Here is a 20,134-nt window from a genome sequence, read left to right as displayed (position 1 = left end):
TCAGCCGCTCATTTTGGCTCTTCCCTCAGGGCTTTTCCCCATCATTTTTTATCTGTGCTGCCCGTCAGTTTCTCATTTTGGATCTTCTTTCACCTCAGTCCTTCCCCCTCAGAGCCTTCCCTCAATCTCCCCAAGATCCCTCCCCTCAATGCCTTTCCCGATCCCCTCAGCCCCTCATTTTGGCTTTTCCCTCAGCCTCTTCCCTCAGGGCCTTCCCCCCGTATTTCATTATCCCTTCTGTCCCTTTTCCCTCACCCCTCACATCATTCCTTAAACCCCTTCCTTCACCTCAGTCCTTCTCCCTTAGAACCCTCAAATCCCCTTCCCTGGTCCCCTCAGGACCTTCCCCCCGTATTTCTTTATCCATTCTGTCCCCTTCCCACATCTCCTCACCCCATTATTGTGTCCCTCACCTCAGTGCTTCCCTCAGCCCCATCCCCGTTCCCGACGTCCCCTTGTCCCTCACGGACTGGGATACCTCCAAAGTCCCTCATGGAATGCCTGCAGGCCACACACACACACACACAAATGGATGTCTGACCAGAAAAACAAGATAAATAATTCATTTTTCTGCACCACCTGGAATCTGCCCAGATCAGCCCAGCAAGGAGAGAGCTTGTCCTTGAGTAGTTGTGGGAAGAGCTGAGGTCAGGTGTGGAGGGGCTGAGGGGATCGGGAAGGGGATTGAGATAAAATATTGAAGGAGAGGGACTGAGGAGAGGGAGGGGGCGCTGGCCATGATGCAAAGTGTGAGGGATAAAGGAAAGAAATTTTGGAACTGAGGAAAGGACCAAAACAAGGAACACGAAGGGAAAATACTTAGGGGGAAAGACAGAGGTGAGAAAAGGAGCTCTGGCCATGATGTGAGGGGACAAGGGAAGGAGTTTGGGGACTGAGGGCAGATCCAAAACACGGCTCTGGGGAAGGCACTGAGGCACAAAGCAGAAGAATGAGCGAAAAGGCAGTGGGAAGAGCTGAACAAACATTGAACTGGTCAGAAAGGAAATTGGGGGAAACTGAGGGAAGACCCAAAAGAAGGAAAACACTGATGGGGAAGGACTGAGGAGGAGAGAAGGATCTCTCCCCATGCTGTGAGGAGATGAGAGAAGGAGCACCGGGAAGAGCTGAAGTCGGGCATGGAGGGGCTGAGGTGATCGAGGAGGAAGAGAGGGCAAGACTGGGGCAAGATCCCCACCCAAGGCAAACACGGATGGCCGAGCCAGGAGCAGCAATGAGGGACGGAAGACGACAGGCCGGCTACGGGCAGCCGAGGGCCAGTGACCGCGGGAAGAGGAAAACCCGCGGGCGGCCCCTCGCTGTCTTTCCGGTTCAGTTTTCACTTTCTGTTTTTTTCCCCGCCGCTCCCGCCCCTCGTCCTCTCGTTCCCTCCCTCCCTCCCTCTTTCCCTCCTCCCCCGCCCGATCCGTCCTTCCACTTCCTGGGGCCGGCGGATGGCGGCGGCCGCCCCGCGCCGCCTCATGCCGCCGGCCCGGTAGCGGCGCCGCGCCGGGGGCCGGGCGGGGCGGTCATGAGGGCGGCCTGAGGGACGGCTCCGAGCGAGCCCCGGCATGGGCGAGAGGCGGCGCGGGGAGAGCGGCGAGCCGGGCACGGGTAAGCGGGGCCGGGGGCTGAGGGCGGGCGGCTCCATCGCGCCCTTCCCTGCGAGTTGGGCGGTGGTTACCGGCTCCATGAGGGAGGGAAAGGCGACCGGCTCCATCCCGCTCTTCCCTGGGAGAAGGGAAAGCGAGCGGCTTCAGCTCTTCCCTAGGAGGGGTGGAATTACTGGCTCCATGTCGCTCTTCCTTTGGAGAGGGGAAGGCGACCATCCATCGTGCCCTTCCTTAAAGACAGAAGGGTTCCCGGCTCCATCCCGCCCTTCCTTAAGGAAAAGAGGGGTTCCCGGCTCCATGCCGTCCTTCCTTAAGGAAAAGAGGGGTTCCCGGCTCCATCCCGTCCTTCCTTAAGGAAAAGAGGGGTTCCCGGCTCCATCCCGCCCTGCACTGGGAGAAGTGTGTGTGTGTGTGGAGGATTCCTGGCTCCATCCCGCCCTTCTCTGGGAAGCAAAGGGTTACCTCTCCATCTCACTTTCCCCCAGGAAAAAGACGATTTACCGGCTCCATCCCGCCCTTCGGCGGGGAGCGGAGCCTGTACGGGCTCCATCCCGCCCTTCCCTGGGTGAAAGAGGGTTCCCGGCTCCATCCCGCCCTTCCCTCGGGAGCCGAGGAGCGGCCACGCCGCCTCTGCTCCCCTCCCGTACCCGCAGCTGCCGGGGGAGGTCGGTGAGGCCCCGACCCCGAGCTCCTGGAAGCCTCGGACACGTAGGAACCAGATGGTTTTGAAATTCTCTGGCTCACCAGCGACACGTTGGCTTTTCCAAGTGGTTGATCCCAAGGCCTGAGCAGCTGGGAGAGTCACGGTGCTTTTTTGGGCACACGTGCTGGGTGATGCGGGTGCCCTTTTGGAAATAAAAGCAGCGTGGATGGGTGCTGGTCCTCTCCTGGAGGGGCTGCAGGCCTCTCGGTCCCACTTTGGAGCAGCTGCAGGGTTGAAATTTGGCATTATAAGGGGAGAAAAATACGTTTGTGCTCTGGTGTTGCACAATTCTAATCCCAGATTGTCCTCAGATTATCCCGCAGAGGTTGGGATTGCAGCAGAGCTCGCCCAGCTCTAGGTCTGCACTCCTAAAGGGAGGAGAATCTGGGATGGATGAAACAAGCAGGAGGTGGGGTGGCACAAAAAGAATTGTGAATCGTGGTCCTTGCTCCGTGGAAACCAATGGTTTTTCCTAAAAAAAAGTGTGTTCTGTGATGATCCAGAATGACCCAGAATGGTGCAGGAGCTGTTTTGCTTTTTTGGGCTACTCAAGTCAGAACATAAAGTTAATGGATTTACCCCAAGCCTTTGATAAAAATGGGTATTTCTTAGTGCAGCTCCGAGCTCGTTTTGGTTTTTATAAAACAGGGGGTTTTGCTGTGGTCGAGTCTGGAAATCTCTGCTCTGTTCTAGAAGGAATTTTTTTGTAAGTTCTGTTGCTACTGAAGTGCCTGATTTCACAGAAATTGTTGTTTTCCAGCCCAAAAAAATCATTATCAGAGCAGTTCAGAAACTCTTATCTCTCTGGTAAGAATTGTGATTAATTACAATTAATTGCCTCGCACCACAGACTGCTAGGTGGCTTTGAAATTGGTTTTATGCATAATTTGCTTTATTTCTTTTTAGTGTTCCTCTTAAACCTGCAGTTTTTGGTAACAGCTTGAATATTCCCCGTTCCCAGATCTTCACCCTCAGTATTCCTTTTTTCCCCAAAGCCACCAATTCCTTGTTCTTGCTTAGAATCCCTTTGAAACCAAAAAGTAAAATGTTGATTTTTTTTGGGGGGGGGGGATAAATTCAGTTTTTTGCCAAATCTGGAATATTTTTTGGATGGTGAGACCCCACTAATTCTGAGGGAATTTTTGGATTTGAGTGCTTGGCTTTGGTTGTTTTTATTGGGAGTTTTCAGGGTGTGATTTCCCCAGCCAGAGGATCCATAGGGAATGTGGCTGGAGGATTTGTTTTGGTTTTTTCCCCTTTCCCAAAGGGAATTTCTCGGTCTCAGATTGTTCCTGACACTGCTGCTCTCTCAGCTCTCTGGAAAATCACCAAACTGGCTGATTTTGCAAACAAAATGTTGTTTTTTGTTGTCCAAGTGCCAAAATTGGGAAGAGTCAGGTGTCACCTGAGTGGAGCCACAGCCCTGGGTGAGGTGACAGAATTGGAGTTTTGGGCTAAAACCTCCTGTGAAAGGTGTGAAAAGCACATTTGGGATTTCCTGAGCAGCTGAAAGGAGCAGGAGGGAGCTTGGAAAACCCACGGACTGGCTCTTGCAAGGATTGTAGCTGGAGGATTCCTACCCTGAGGAGTTTATTCAGCACAGTGGGGTGGATGTGAATTGTCCAGCCAGGAATGGGGACCTGTCCTTTGCCAGGGGGAAAATTCCAATTTCTCATCCAGCCTGAACCTCCCAAGGAGTTTTGGGGTTTTTTTTTTTTCCTTCTTAATTTTTCCATCTGCTGGTGCAGCAGGAGAGGCTCCATCATTTCTCCACCAGGCTGGATTTCTCCTGGATGGAACATTTCCTTTGGAATTCTTTTGTTGGAGCCAAACAAAAGAACAGAAGGACCAAAATTCGGGGTGGGAATTTGGAAACACACAGATTTGCTGATGAGATCAATCCCAGCTCTCTGGAGGTTGCAGAGTGCCCTGAAAAGATGCCAGGAATTCCCTGCAGCACCAAAACCCCATCCAGATAAATCCTGTCAGGCCCTAAAGGACATCTGCAACCTCCACATCCTCATTCCTTCTCCATGGGGAAATGTTCCCAAAAATCCAATCCAAACCTGCCCTGGCACGGCTGGAGGGATCAGAAATGGGATCAGGGAATTCAGAGTGTGGAATTCCCAGCTGGAATCAGCCCTGGGTGATTGGGAAAAAAATTGGGGAAAAAAAATTGGGAAAAAAAATTGGGAATCCAGTCGAGCCCCTGGGTTTGCTTAGGAACAACCACCTCGGCTCAGTGAGTTAAAACCAGCAGGAGAAATGATCCCAGCCCAAACCAGGATATAATTCCCAAGTTTGGGGCCAAGGAGGATTAATTTAGGAACGTGGAGCTGCATCCTGAAAACTCCTGGAAGCTGTTTCCTGAGGAAAAGGTGGAATCTCTGTGGATTGTTCTTGATTCCTCATCTGCAGCATCCTGGGGCAGGAAGCACAGGGACACAGCAGGCCAGCTTGTCCCAGGGGTTTGTTCTGATCCCATTCCCAACATCAGCCTGGAAAAACCTGGGAAATGCCACTCCTCCTGGCCTCAGGTCAGATCTGTTCTCCCATGGCACCTTCAGCCACCAGCACGTCCAGGGTTAAAGAATTCCCTGTGTCCTGGGCTGGGCAGAGCTGGGAAAGAGGAATTCCAGACCTGGAAAACCCCTCAGAGATCCAATCCAGCCATTCCCAAGCCTGCCAAGGCCACCAGGGATGTCCCCAAGTGTCACTTCCAGCTTTTAAATCCCTCCAGTGCCCTGGGCAGCCTCTTCCCGTGCTTTTTAGGGGGGAAATTTTCCCTAAGATCCAATTTTTCCTGAAATTTCTGTTGTGCCCAGTCCCCTCAGCAAACAGCTCCCAGGAATGGGATCAGTTGGAGGAGGAAAATCCCTGGATCTCAGCTGGAGAAGGAAAAAAAAATCTCTGGATCAGCCTGGGAGAGACTCAGGTTTTTCTGGGAGATCTCCTACAGGGAAAGAAGGAAATTGGGATGGGAGGAGTTGAACTCCAGGAGAATTTGGGGAAAGATGATCCCAAGGAAGAACACAGACTGGTTTTTGGGAGAGTTGTGGCAGGATAAAAAGCTCCTGGATTTATCCCAAATTTTTGTGTAAATCCACAGTGGGGATGTGGTGGTGCCAGAGCTGATCCTGCTGGTGATTCCCAATATTCCAGCTCATCCCAGCCTTGGGATCAAGCCAGGAAAATTGCTGGATCACGGAATTTGGAGGATTTGACAGCATCCAAGTGCCTGCAGTGAAGGCTACTCAAATTTTAAGGTTAAAAAAATGTAAAAAAAGAGGAAATTCTGCCCTTCCAAAGCCTGGAGTTTTCCTCCTGGGCTGGGAAAACTCCCTTGGAAGTTGCTGAGTGCTGAGGCCATCCAGAGATCCCAGGAAAAGGGAGGAGCCAGAGGCAAATCTTGGATTTTTGGAAGAGCACAGCCTCAGCTGTGCCAGGGGAGGATTGGGTTGGATTTTTGGGAACATTTATTTCTCCATGGAAAAGGTCATGGAAAAGGTCAGGCCTTGGCAGTGCCCAGGGCAGGGGTGGGGTCCCCATCCCTGAGGGATTTCAATCCCTGTGGATGTGGCACCTGGGGACACGGGTGGCCCTGGCAGTGCTGGGAATGGTTGGATTCCATCCTAGAAATCTTTCCCAACCCCAGGGATTCCCTGGCTCTGCTCATCCTGCCCAGGAGAAGGAGAAGGGAGCAGCAGAATTCCAAGGAATTCCATCATTCCTTGGAGGATGGATTGTGCACAGCAGGGAGGGAAAACTCAACATTCCCTGGATTGGAGCTGATCTGGGGAGCTGCAGGAGTGCCTGTGGAATTCTGTGCTGAAAGGGTGGGAATTCCCAAGGGCTTCAGGGCAGGGATCATCCATCTCCTCTGGATCTTCCAGTGCTGTCCATCCCTGCTGGCTGATCCCATCCCTGCAGTTTGCCCCATGGACCCATTCCCAGAGTTTGTCCCATGGATCCAGTGCCATTCCCAAGTTTCTGTTTCCCTGAGTGCCCCATTCCCAAGTTTGTCCTTCCCAGAGTTACCCTATGGATCCAGTACCATTCCCAAGTTTCTCCTTCCCTCAGTACCATTCCCACGTTTCTTGTTTCCTCAGTTTTTCCCAGTGGATCCAGCCCCATTCCCAGAGTTTGCCCCATGGATCTGGTGCCATTCCCAAGTTTCTCAATTTCCCAGAGTGCCAATCCCAACTTTCTCCTTCTTTCCTTCTTCCTACGTTTTTCCTTCTTTTCTTTCTTCTGACTTTTCCTCATGGACCCAGTGCCATTCCCAAGTTTCCCATTCCCAGTTTCCTCCTCGGTCCCCCTCAGCAAACAGCTCCCAGGAATGGGATCAGTTGGAGGAGGAGGAAATCCCTGGATCTCAGCTGGAGAAGGAAAAAAAAATCTCTGGATCAGCCTGGGAGAGACTCAGGTTTTTCTGGGAGATCTCCTACAGGGAAAGAAGGAAATTGGGATGGAGGAGTTGAACTCCAGGAGAATTTGGGGAAAGATGATCCCAAGGAAGAACACAGACGGTTTTTGGGAGAGTTGTGGCAGGATAAAAAGCTCCTGGATTATCCCAAATTTTTGTGTAAATCCACAGTGGGGATGTGGTGGTGCCAGAGCTGATCCTGCTGGTGATTCCCAATATTCCAGCTCATCCCAGCCTTGGGATCAAGCCAGGAAAATTGCTGGATCATGGAATTTGGAGGATTTGACAGCATCCAAGTGCCTGCAGTGAAGGCTACTCAAATTTTAAGGTTAAAAAAATGTAAAAAAAGAGGAAATTCTGCCCTTCCAAAGCCTGGAGTTTTCCTCCTGGGCTGGGAAAACTCCTTGGAGTTGCTGAGTGCTGAGGCCATCCAGAGATCCCAGGAAAAGGGAGGAGCCAGAGGCAAATCTTGGATTTTTGGAAGAGCACAGCCTCAGCTGTGCCAGGGGAGGTTTGGGTTGGATTTTTGGGAACATTTATTTCTCCATGGAAAAGGTCATGGAAAAGGTCAGGCCTTGGCAGTGCCCAGGGCAGGGGTGGGGTCCCCATCCCTGAGGGATTTCAATCCCTGTGGATGTGGCACCTGGGGACACGGGTGGCCCTGGCAGTGCTGGGAATGGTTGGATTCCATCCTAGAAATCTTTCCCAACCCCAGGGATTCCCTGGCTCTGCTCATCCTGCCCAGGAGAAGGAGAAGGGAGCAGCAGAATTCCAAGGAATTCCATCATTCCTTGGAGGATGGATTGTGCACAGCAGAGAGGGAAAACTCAACATTCCCTGGATTGGAGCTGATCTGGGGAGCTGCAGGAGTGCCTGTGGAATTCTGTGCTGAAAGGGTGGGAATTCCCAAGGGCTTCAGGGCAGGGATCATCCATCTCCTCTGGATATTCCAGTGCTGTCCATCCCTGCTGGCTGATCCCATCCCTGCAGTTTGCCCCATGGACCCATTCCCAGAGTTTGTCCCATGGATCCAGTGCCATTCCCAAGTTTCTGTTTCCCTGAGTGCCCCATTCCCAAGTTTGTCCTTCCCAGAGTTACCCCATGGATCCAGTACCATTCCCAAGTTTCTCCTTCCCTCAGTACCATTCCCACGTTTCTTGTTTCCTCAGTTTTTCCCAGTGGATCCAGCCCCATTCCCAGAGTTTGCCCCATGGATCTGGTGCCATTCCCAAGTTTCTCAATTTCCCAGAGTGCCAATCCCAACTTTCTCCTTCTTTCCTTCTTCCTACGTTTTTCCTTCTTTTCTTTCTTCTGACTTTTCCTCATGGACCCAGTGCTATTCCCAAGTTTCCCATTCCCAGGTTTCCTCGTGGATCCAGTGCCATTCCTGAGTTTCCCTTTCCCAAATTTCACTCCATGGATCCAGTGCCATTCCCAAGTTTCCATTCCCAAGTTTCCATTCCCAAGTTTCCCATTCCCAAGTTTCCCATTCCCAAGTTTCCCATTCCCAGTTTCCCATTCCCAGTTTCCCATTCCCAAGTTTCCCATTCCCAAGTTTCCCATTCCCAAGTTTCCCATTCCCAAGTTTCCATTCCCAAGTTTCCCATTCCCAGTTTCCCATTCCCAGTTTCCCATTCCCAATTTCCCCCATGGATCCAGTGCCATTCCCAAGTTTCCCATTCCCAGTTTCCCATTCCCAGTTTCCCCTGTGGATCCAGTGCCATTCCCAGTTTCCCATTCCCAGTTTCCCCCATGGATCCAGTGCCATTCCCAAGTTTCCCATTCCCAGTTTCCCATTCCCAGTTTCCCATTCCCAGTTTCCCCCATGGATCCAGTGCCATTCCCAGTTTCCCATTCCCAGTTTCCCATTGCCAGTTCCCATTGCCAGTTCCCATTCCCGTTCCCATTCCCAGTTCCCATTCCCAGTTTCCCATTCCCAGTTTCCCTTCCCAGTTCCCCATTCCATCCCTTCCCAGTTCCCATTCCCAGTTCCCATTCCCAGTTTCCCATTCCCAGTTCTCCCATTCCCAGTTCCCATTCCCAGTTCCCATCCCAGTTTCCCAATTCCCAGTTTCCCATTCCAGTTTCCCATTCCCAGTTTCCCATTCCCATCCCAGTTCCCATTTCCCAGTTCCCATTCCCAGTTCCCATTCCCAGTTCCCATCCCAGTTCCCATTCCCATTCCCATTCCCAGTTCCCATTCCCAGTTTCCCATTCCATTCCCATTCCCAGTTTCCCATTCCCCAGTTTCCCATTCCCAGTTCTCCCATTTCCCAGTTTCCATTCCAGTTTCCCAATTCCCCGTTTTCCCATTCCCAGTTTCCCATTCCCAGTTTCCCATTCCCAGTTTCCCCCGTGGATCCGGTGCCATTCCCAGTTTCCCATTCCCAGTTTCCCATTCCCAGTTTCCCCCGTGGATCCGGTGCCATTCCCAAGTTTCTCACTTTCACTTTCCCTTCTGCCGTGGCCACTTTCACTTTCACCTTCTGCTCCTGCCCTGGCTGTGCCAGGATTTGGGATTTTTTCCCAGGGAATTTTTTCCCTTTGGGGTTGGGACTCATCCAATCCCAAATCCCAGAGGGAATTGAGGGGTGCAGCCACTCGGCCTCAGCTTCCTCTCATTCATTCATTTATTTATTATTGCTAAAATTTGATTTTCCCCTTTCTGGGTTTTCATTTTGAAGCTGCATTTAGGAAGGAATATTGGAGTGATCCCCTGCAGAATTCCCAGACTTTTGTGTTGCATTCCCAAGAGTTTTCCATAATTTTTTTTTACCTTTATCCCTGAAAATCCCTGACATTTTCCATCAAATGCTCCAGCAAAAGGAAAAAGAGGGAGGTTGTGCTGGATCCCTTGGGCTGAGCTGGGATTTAAAATTCCAAGAAAATTTAAATTTAAAATCTGACATTTTAATTTCCTTTAGATTTTAAATTTATGGGATGCTTCCCAAAGGATACAGAAAAACGAGCAAAATGAACTTTCCTTCTTTGGTGCCGCTGAACAAAACCCCAAAATTCCCTTTATTTCCCATTTTTCTGCTTTTCCCCCAATTCCAAGGATTCCAGAGGCAGCACCCAAAAGCAGGAGGAGTAAAAAGGGAACAGAGAAAGGCACAAAAGACCCAAAAAAAAGGGATAAAGCAGAAAAATCCTCCTGAAAGAAAGGAAGATTTCCATCCTCGGCTGCTGTGTGCTCTGGGATCAGTTTGGGATCCCTGGGTCAGTTTGGGATCCCTGGGTCAGTTTGGGATCCCTGGGTCAGTTTGGGATCCCTGGGTCAGTTTGGGATCCCTGGGTCAGTTTGGGATCCCTGGGTCAGTTTGGGATCCCTGGATCAGTTTGGGATCCCTGGGTCAGTTTGGGACCCCGGGTCAGTTTGGGATCATTGGATCAGTTTGGGATCCCTGGGTCAGTTTGGGATCCCTGGGTCAGTTTGGGATCCCTGGGTCAGTTTGGGATCCCTGGATCAGTTTGGGATCCGGGTCAGTTTGGGATCCCTGGGTCAGTTTGGGATCCCCGGGTCAGTTTGGGATCCCTGGGTCAGTTTGGGATCCCTGGGTCAGTTTGGGATCCCTGGGTCAGTTTGGGATCCCTGGGTCATTTTGGGATCCCCGGATCATTTTGGGATCCCTGGATCAGTTTGGGATCATTGGATCAGTTTGGGATCATTGGATCAGTTTGGGATCCCTGGGTCACTTTGGGATCCCTGGGTCAGTTTGGGATCATTGATCAGTTGGGACCCGGTCAGGTTGGATCCCCGGGTCATTTGGGATCCTGGGTCACTTGGATCCCGGGTCATTTTGGGATCCTGGGTCACTTGGATCCCTGGGTCAGTTTGGGATCCCGGGTCAGTTTGGGATCCTGGGTCAGTTGGGATCCGGGCAGTTGGGATCCCTGGTCCTTTGGGATCCCTGGATAATTTTGGGATTCCTGGATCATTTTTAGATCCCTCCACGTTTTTGTCTCATCTGGATTTTTTCCTTTCCCTTTCCCTTCCCCCTAATCCTTAAATTAATCTTTTTTTTTTCCTCCTGGAATAACTGGAGAGGAATAAAAATTGACACAAGGATTGATTTGATCCTAATTTTTTTTAAATTGAAATGACACAAATTATTCAAACTTGCCCTTAAAAATAGGGATCAAACACTGAGTTTGGGATCTCGTGATTGGAGTTAAATTATAAATCCATAAATTAATTTTATAATTAATTAACGCAAAATTAATTTAAATATTTTATAATTACTTATAAAATAGAATTTAAGAAATTATCGGAATCATATTCTATATTATATTATTGTATATATTATTATTTATATATTATTATTTATAAGGTATAGAAATATATAATAATATGTAATATATATAATAAATAGTACGTAATATATGCTATAAATTGTCTATATTATATAATACATGTCATATTTATAATATTATATAGCATAAATGTAAATTTTATTATATATAATATGCAGAATATATTTAGTTTAAAATAATTAATTATGAATAATTATATAAATATTAGTGTAAGGTAATTCTATATTCTATTAGTTAATTTTAAATAATTAGATATATATAATATACTTTATATAAAATCTATAAATCATTGTAGTAATTAATTTTTAAATTTTTAATTTATTATTAATCTATTATTAATTTGCAATTTATGAAGTTGTAAATGATTTTGCTTCTGGCAATTACTCCTGATTTTTGGGGATTGGGCAGGAGCTCAGATCCCTCTTTCCAAAGTTTGATCTCCCACAGATTTGGGATTTGGACAGCAGGCAGGCACCACCCCTTCCCAAATCCCCCTAAGGATCTCGGAATTCCCAACTGGAATATTCCCTTTTTTCCTTTCTGAATGCCCACATTGGTCTGGGAATTCCCACTGGAATATTCCCCTTTTCCCATCCCACATCCCCCTAAGGATCTGGGAATTCCCCCCTGGAATATTCTCCTTTTTTTCCTTTCTGAATCCCCACAGATCTGGCAATTCCCAGCCGGAATATTCCCCTTTTCCTGAGGATTTCCCATGGATCCCGAGGAGCTGATCTGGGCATTCCCAGCTGGAATGGTTCCCATTTTCCCATCCTAAATCCCCACATTGATCTGGCAATTCCCAGCTGGAATATTCCCTGTTTTCCCAGGATTCCCCCTGGATTCCCAGGATCCATTCCCAGCTGGAATATTCCCTGTTTCCCCAGGATTCCCCCTGGATCCCGAGGATCAGAGCTGTTCCCTGGATCCCCAGGATCCATTCCCAGCTGGAATATTCCCTGTTTTCCCAGGATTCCCCCTGGATCCCCAGGATCCATTCCCATCTGGAATATTCCCTGTTTTCCCAGGATTCCCCTGGATCCCCAGGATCCATTCCCAGCTGGAATATTCCCTGTTTCCCCAGGATTCCCCTGGATTCCCAGGATCAGAGCTGTTCCCTGGATCCCCAGGATCCATTCCCAGCTGGAATATTCCCTGTTTTCCCAGGATTCCCCCTGGATCCCCAGGATCCATTCCCATCTGGAATATTCCCTGTTTTCCCAGGATTCCCCCTGGATTCCCAGGATCAGAGTGTTCCCTGGATCTTCCCAGGATCCCTTCCCTGGATTCCCCTGGATCCATTTCCCATCTGGAATATTCCCTTTTTCCCCAGGATTCCCCTGGATTCCCAGGATCAGAGCTGTTCCCTGGATCCCCAGGATCCATTCCCAGCTGGAATATTCCCTGTTTTCCCAGGATTCCCCCTGGATTCCCAGGATCAGAGCTGTTCCCTGCTGCAGAGGGCCGTGGCCGTGCTCCAGAGCTCCTCTCTGCACTCGGGCTCCCAGCAGCTCTTCCAGTACAGCCGAGCCCTCCTGGTGGAAAACGAGCTCTTCCTGAGTGAGGTGAGCCTGCCATCCCAGGAAAAACGGGATTTTCTGGGAATGCTGATTTGTTCCCAGCTCTGTTTCCTTTCCCTCTTGAAATTCCCAGCTTTTTTTTTTTCTCCCTTCCTCTCACTTCCATCCCTGTTGGGAATGGACAGTCCCTGCAGCCAGTGGTGCTCAAAATTGCTGGAGCCTTGGGAATTCCAGAATTCCTTTGGAATTGGGGGAGCTCCCTTCCCTGGGTTGCTTCCTGTTGAGTGACCTCAAGGCAGATTTTTGGGATGTCTCTCTCTCCACCTTTCTCTTCCTTTGAACTTCTTTTTTCCAGCTTTCTGGACTTTCAAAAATCCCTTCATTCCCACTTCTCAAATCCCTTCATTCCCACTTCTCAAATCCCTTCATCCCATCCCCACTTTCAAAAACCCTTTGTTCCCACTTTGGAAATCCCTTCATTCCCACTTTCCAAATCCCCACATTCCCACTTTCCAAATCCCCACATTCCCACTTTCCAAATCCCTTCATTCCCACTTTCCAAATCCCCTCATTCCCACTTTCCAAATCCCTTCATTCCCCCTTTCCAAATCCCTTCATTCCCACTTTCCAAATCCTTAATTCCATTTCAAATCCCGGCATTCCCAGTTCTAAATACCTTCTCCTTCATCTCACTTGCAAATTCCCTCATTCCCACATCTGAATGCCTTCATTCCCACTTTCTGAATCCCCTCATTCCCACTTTTCAAATCTCTTAATTCTCATTTTCAAAATCCCTTCATCCCAACATTCCCACTTTTAAAATCCCTTCATTCCCACTTTTTGAGTCCCTTCATTCCCACTTTTTGAATCCCATCATTCCCACTTTTTGAACCCCTTCATTCCATTTTTGAACCCCTCTTCCCCTTTTTAGCCCCATCATTCCCACTTTGGACCCCTCATCCCAATTTTTGAGCCCTTCATTCCCACTTTTGAACCCCTTCATTCCCACTTTTGAACCCTTCATTCCCACTTTTGAGTCTTCATTCCCACTTTTTTGAGTCCTTCATTCCACTTTTGAGTCCCTTCATTCCCACTTTTTGAATCTTTCATTCCCACTTTTTGACACCTCATCCCACTTCTGAACCCTTCATTCCCACTTTTGAGCCCCTTCATTCCCACTTTTTGAGCCCCTTCATTCCCATTTTTGAGCCCCTTCATTCCCACTTTGAGTCTTCAAATCCCATTCTGATCCCATCATTCCACTTTGAACCCCTTCATTCCCACTTTTGAATCTTTATCCACTTTTGAATCTTCTTCCACTTTTTGAACCCCTTCATTCCCACTTTTGAGTCCTTCATCCCTTTAGCCCTTATTCCCACTTTGAACCCTTCATTCCACTTTTTGAAATCCCTTCATTCCCACTTTTGAGCCCTTCATCCACTTTGAACCCCTTCAATTCCCACGTTTGGAAGCCCCCTTCATTCCCACTTTGAAACTTTCCACTTTGTTGACAAACCCTTCATCCCACTTTTTGAATCCCCTCATTCCCACTTTTTGACTCCCTTCATTCCCACTTTTTGAACCCCTTCATTCCCACTTTTTGAATCCCCTCAGTCTCCCCAGCATTTTTGAGCCCCTTCTTCCCACTTGTTGAATCTGTTCATTCCCCGTTTGGAACCCCTTCATTCCCACTTTTTGAATCCATCATTTCCCACTTTTGAACCCCTTCATTCCCACTTTTTGAGTCCCTTCATTCCCACTTTTTGAATCCCATCATTCCCACTTTTTGAGTCCATTCATTCCCACTTTTTGAGCCCCTTCATTCCCACTTTTTGAACCCCATCATTCCCACTTTTTGAACCCCTTCATTCCCACTTTTTGAACCCCTCCATTCCCACTTTTTGAGCCCCTTCATTCCCACTTTTTGAACCCCTTCATTCCCACTTTTTGACCCCTTCATTCCACTTTTGAATCCTCATCCACTTTTGAATCCTCATTCCCACTTTGAATCTCTCATTCCCACTTTTTGAGACCCTCTTCCCACTGTTGACCCCACTTCCCCTTTGAACCCCTTCATTCCCACTTTTTGAACCCCTTCATTCCCACTTTTTGACCCCTTCATTCCCACTTTTTGAACCCCTCCATTCCCACTTTTTGAACCCCTTCATTCCCACTTTTTGAACCCCTTCATTCCCACTTTTTGAGCCCCTTCATTCCCACTTTTTGAACCCCTTCATTCCCATTTCCAGATCCCTTCATCCCATTCCCACTGCACACTCTCCCTGTTCCCATCACGTTTCATTTTCCTCCCACCTCAATTTCTTGGGATTAAACCACATCCAGGTGTTTTTCCAGCTCTGCTGGACCAGATTATTTTTTTCCCCTAATCCTGAAAAAAAAAAAAAAAATTGGGAGAAGGATTTTTTTCTGGGATCATCCTCACCTGAGAGGAAAATTTTGGGATTTGTTTTCCAGCTCCGAGCTTTTGCCCGAGCCAAGGCGGCGGCGGGATACAGCCAGGAGGAGCTGCAGGAGAGCTTTGCATTCCTGCTCTTCGACAAGGAGGAGGAGGTGACCTGCCCTGGGAATTCCAGGGAAATCTGGGATCCAATCCCTGCCTTTATCCCATCCGAGCCAGGGGATCTGCCCTGGGAATTCCAGCTGGGAAATCTGGGATCCAATCCCTGCCTTTATCCCATCCCAGCCAGGGGATCTGCCCTGGGAATTCCAGGGAAATCTGGGATCCAATCCCTGCCTTTATCCCATCCCAGCCAGGGGATCTGCCCTGGGAATTCCAAGGAAATCTGGGATCCACTCTCCCATCACAGCCAGGGGATCTGCCCTGGGAATTCCAGGGAAATCTGGGATCCAATCTCCCATCCCAGCCAGGGGATCTGCCCTGGGAATTCCAGGGAAATCTGGGATCCAATCTCCCATCCCAGCCAGGGGATCTGCCCTGGGAATTCCAGGGAAATCTGGGATCCAACTCTCCCATCCCAGCCAGGGGATCTGCCCTGGGAATTCCAAGGAAATCTGGGATCCAATCCCTGCCTTTATCCCATCCACAGCCAGGGGATCTGCCCTGGGAATTCCAAGGAAATCTGGGATCCACTCTCCCATCCAGCCAGGGGATCTGCCCTGGGAATTCCTGCAGGGAAATCTGGGATCCAATCCCTGCCTTTATCCCATCCCAGCCAGGGGATCTGCCCTGGGAATTCCAGGGAAATCTGGGATCCATTCCCTGCCTTTATCCCATCCCAGCCAGGGGATCTGCCCTGGGAATTCCAGGGAAATCTGGGATCCACTCTCCCATCACAGCCAGGGGATCTGCCCTGGGAATTCCAGGAATCTGGGATCCATCCCTGCCTTTATCCCATCCCAGCCGGGGATCTGCCCTGGGAATTCCAGGGAAATCTGGGATCCATCCCTCCTTATCCATCCCGCCAGGGATCTGCCCTGGGATTCCAGGAATCTGGGATCCAATCCCTCTATCATCCCACCAGGGATCTGCCCTGGGAATTCCAGGAAATTGGGATCCATCCCTCCTTATCCCATCCCACCAGGGATCTGCCCTGGAATTCCAGGAAATCTGGGATCCAATCCCTCCTTTATCCCATCCCAGCCAGGGATCTGCCCTGGGAATTCCAGGAAATCTGGATCCATCCCTCCCATCCCAGCCAGGGGATCTGCCCTGGGAATTCCAGCTGGGAAATCTGGGATCCATTCCCTGCCCTTATCCCATCCCAGCCAGGGGATCTGCCCTGGGAATTCCAGCTGGGAAATCTGGGATCCAATCCCTGCCTTTATCCCATCCCAGCCAGGGGATCTGCCCTGGGAATTCCAGGGAAATCTGGGATCCAATCCCTCCTTTATCCCATCCCAGCCAGGGGATCTGCCCTGGAATTCCAGGGAAATCTGGGAATCCATTATCCCTGCCTTAATCCCATCACAGCCAGGGGATCTGCCCTGGGAATTCCAGCTGGGAAATCTGGGATCCAATCCCTCCTTTATCCCATCCCAGCCAGGGGATCTGCCCTGGGAATTCCAGGGAAATCTGGGATCCAATCCCTGCCTTTATCCCATCCCAGCCAGGGGATCTGCCCTGGGAATTCCAGGGAAACCTGGGATCCACTCTCCCATCACAGCCAGGGGATCTGCCCTGGGAATTCCAGCTGGGAAATCTGGGATCCATTCCCTGCCCTTATCCCATCACAGCCAGGGGATCTGCCCTGGGAATTCCAGGGAAATCTGGGATCCAATCCCTGCCTTTATCCCATCAGCCAGGGGATCTGCCCCCTGGGAATTCCAGGGAAATCTGGGATCCAATCCCTGCCTTTATCCCATCACAGCCAGGGGATCTGACCTGGGAATTCCAGGGAAATCTGGGATCCACTCCCTGCCTTTATCCCATCCCAGCCAGGGGATCTGCCCTGGGAATTCCAGCTGGGAAAGGCTCTGGGAGCAGCTCCTGGGGGGGTTGGGATGGCTCTGAGGGAGGAAAAGGGAATTTTCCTTGGTGCCAGTGGGATTACTTGGGATTCTTTGGGATTCTTTGAAAATATTTGGGATTATTTGCAATTATTTATTTGGCTCCTGGCCATTTTAGGGATGGATCTGAGAAAAAGGAATTTTCCTTGGTGCCACTGGGATTCTTTGGAATATTTGGAATTCTTTTGGATTATTTAAAATTCTTATTGGATTTCTTATTGGACTTCATATTGGAATTCCTATTAGAATTATTCGAAATTATTTGGGGTTCTTTGGGGTTCTTTGGCTCCTGGGGGTTTTTAGGGATGGATCTGATTGGAGAAAAAGGAATTTTCCTTGCTGCCACTGGAATTACATGGAATTCTTTGGGATTCTTTGGAAATAGTTGGAATTCTTTGGAAATATTTGGAATTCTTTGGCTCCTGAAGGGTTTTAGGGACGGATTTGATTGGAGAAAAAGGAATTTTCCTTTGGGCCACTGGAATTCTTTGGAATTTGCTAAGAATTTTTTTGGGATTCTTTGGAATTATTTGGAATACTTTGGAATTATTTGGGATTATTTAGAATTCTCTGGAATTATTTGGGGTTATTTGGAATTCTTTGGGGTTCTTTGCCTCCTGAGGGACTTTGGGGATGGATCTGATTGGAGAAAAAGGAATTTTCCTTGGTGCCAGTGGAATGATTGGGAATTATTTGCAATTATTACTTGGATTTACTTGGAATTTCTCATTTCCTGGGAGTATTCCTCATTTTTTCCTGGAATTCACCCTGGAATGGGTGGGAGCAGAGTCCTTTCCCTGTTCCCTGCAGGCCCAGCGGGTTTGCCAGCGCGGGCTCCGCGTCAACAGCAGCAACATCTGCACCCTGGGGGACCCTGCCAAAGGTAACATCCACCCCTGGACAGGACATTCCCACTCTGGGAGTGGAACTCCTGCCAATTCCCTCCAAATTCCCACTCTGGGAGTGGAACTCCTGCCAATTCCCTCCAAATTCCCACTCTGGCAATGGAACTCCTGCCAATTCCCTCCAAATTCCCACTCTGGGAATGGAACTCCTGCCAATTCCCTCCAAATTCCCACTCTGGGAATGCAATTCCTTCAAATTCCCACTCTGGAAATAAAACTCCTTCAAATTCCCACTCTGGGAATGAAACTCCTTCAAAACTCCTTCAATTTTGCATTTTGGGAATAAAACTCCTTCAAATTCCTTCCAGACTCCCATTCTGGGAATGAAGTTCCTTCTAAATTCCCACTCTGGGAATGCAATTCCTTCAAATTCACATTTTGGGAATAAAACTCCTTCAAATTCCTTCCAAACTCCTTCCAAATTCCCACTCTGGGAATGAAATTCCTCCTAAATTCCCATTCTGGGAATGAAACTCTTAAAAATTCCTTCCAAATTCTCATTCTGGGAATAAACTCCTTTAAAATTCCTTCAAATTTGCATTTTGGGACTAAAACTCCTTCAAAACTCCTTTAAATTCCCACTCTGGGAATGAAACTCCTTCAAATTCCTTCCAAATTCCCACTCTGGGAATGAAATTCCTTTGAATTCCTTCCAAATTCCCACTCTGGGAATGAAACTCCTTCCAAATTTTCATTTTGGGAATAAACTCCTTCCAAAGCCAAGGCAGAGGTCAGAATTCCTGGGTTTTGCTGCAGAAATCCCTGGAAAATTCCCTTTATTCTGCTCTTCCAGCCAGGTGAGGATGGGTTTTCCCAGGGAATGGCAGCATTCCTTCAGCTCTTCATTTCCTGGGAATATCAACAGCCCTGGGCAGCCAAAAATTGATTTTCTGGGAATATTTCTCCTTTTTTGGGGGGAAGATTTCTCATTTCTGTGGGAATATTAACACCCTTTATCACCCACACAAACTCATTTCCTGGGAATATTTCCAATTTTCTGGGAGTGTTTCTCATTTTCTGAGATGATTTCTCATGGTTTTTGGAGTATTTTTAATTTTCTGGGAATATTTCTTATTTTTCTTGGAATATTTCTTATTTTTCTTGGAATATTTCTCATTTTCTTGGAATATTTTCCATTTTCCCTGAGAATATTTCCTATTTTCTTTGAATTTTTCCATTTTCTGGGAACACTTCTCATTTTCTTGGAATATTTTCTGGGAATTTTTCTTATTTTCTTGGAATTTTCCCATTTTCTGGGACTAATTCTAATTTTCTGGGAATATTTCTCATTTTCTTGGAATATTTTCTCACTTTCTGAGAATTTTTCCTATTTTCTTGGAATTTTTCCATTTTCTGGGAATACTTCTAATTTTCTTGGAATATTTCTCATTTTCTGGGAGTATTTCTCAATTTTCTGGGAATATTTCTCATTTTCTGGGAATTTTATATCCTATTTTCTTGCAATTTTCCTATTTTCTGGGACTAATTCTCATTTTCTGGGAATATTTCTCATTCTCTTGGAATATTTTCTGGGAATTTTTCTTATTTTCTTGGAATTTTCCCATTTTCTGGGACTAATTCTAATTTTCTGGGAATATTTATCAATTTTCTGAGAGTATTTCTCATTTTCTGGAAGTATTTCTCGTTTTTCTGGGAATTTTTCCTATTTTCTTTTGAATTTTCCCATTTTCTGGGACTAATTCTAATTTTCTTGGAATATTTCTCAATTTTCTGGGAATATTTCTCATTTTTCTGGGAATATTTCCCATTTTCTGGGAGAATTTCCTATTTCTGGGAATTCTATTTTCTGGGAATAATTCTATTTTTCTGGGAATAATTCTATATTTCTGGGAATATTTTCTCATTTTCTTGGAATATTTCTCATTTTCTCGTGCTGAAGATCCAAAAAAGGGAATGGAAAGAGCCACAATTCCACCTTTTTCTGGCTATTTGCAGGTTTTTTTGGGGAATATCCTTCCCTGCTAACAAATAATTCCCTTTTTTTTTGTTTTCCAGGGGTTTATATTTCCAAATATTCCGACTGCCTCCACCCCAGCCCTTGGCACCAAGGGAAATCAGGATTTATTGTCATCTGTAAACTCATCAAGGTAAAACCCAAATCTTTTATTGCCTACAAATCAAACTCCAGAATCCAATTTTTCCTTGGA

General features: G+C 47.9%; 2 protein-coding genes across 2 annotated transcripts in view; one reads left to right on the top strand and one right to left on the bottom strand.

The window, feature by feature from the left end:
* Nucleotides 1-1,570, bottom strand: part of ASB13 (ankyrin repeat and SOCS box containing 13) — an 8,059-nt gene extending 6,489 nt beyond the window's left edge. The window contains exon 1 of the mRNA XM_050985386.1: nucleotides 1,419-1,570. Within this exon, the coding sequence (XP_050841343.1) occupies nucleotides 1,419-1,570 (152 nt within the window). The remainder of the gene's footprint in view (nucleotides 1-1,418) is intronic.
* Nucleotides 1,498-20,134, top strand: part of LOC127060817 (arginine-glutamic acid dipeptide repeats protein-like) — a 22,938-nt gene continuing 4,301 nt past the window's right edge. Inside the window, exons 1-5 of the mRNA XM_050985376.1 lie at nucleotides 1,498-1,611; nucleotides 12,470-12,618; nucleotides 15,049-15,144; nucleotides 17,872-17,944; nucleotides 19,983-20,074. Of these exons, the coding sequence (XP_050841333.1) occupies nucleotides 1,569-1,611; nucleotides 12,470-12,618; nucleotides 15,049-15,144; nucleotides 17,872-17,944; nucleotides 19,983-20,074 (453 nt within the window). The 5' untranslated portion in view covers nucleotides 1,498-1,568. The remainder of the gene's footprint in view (nucleotides 1,612-12,469; nucleotides 12,619-15,048; nucleotides 15,145-17,871; nucleotides 17,945-19,982; nucleotides 20,075-20,134) is intronic.

Source organism: Serinus canaria, chromosome 1A (assembly GCF_022539315.1).
Source record: "Serinus canaria isolate serCan28SL12 chromosome 1A, serCan2020, whole genome shotgun sequence".
NCBI classification, from domain to species: domain Eukaryota; kingdom Metazoa; phylum Chordata; class Aves; order Passeriformes; family Fringillidae; genus Serinus; species Serinus canaria.
This window is presented reverse-complemented; position numbering and strand designations above follow the sequence as displayed.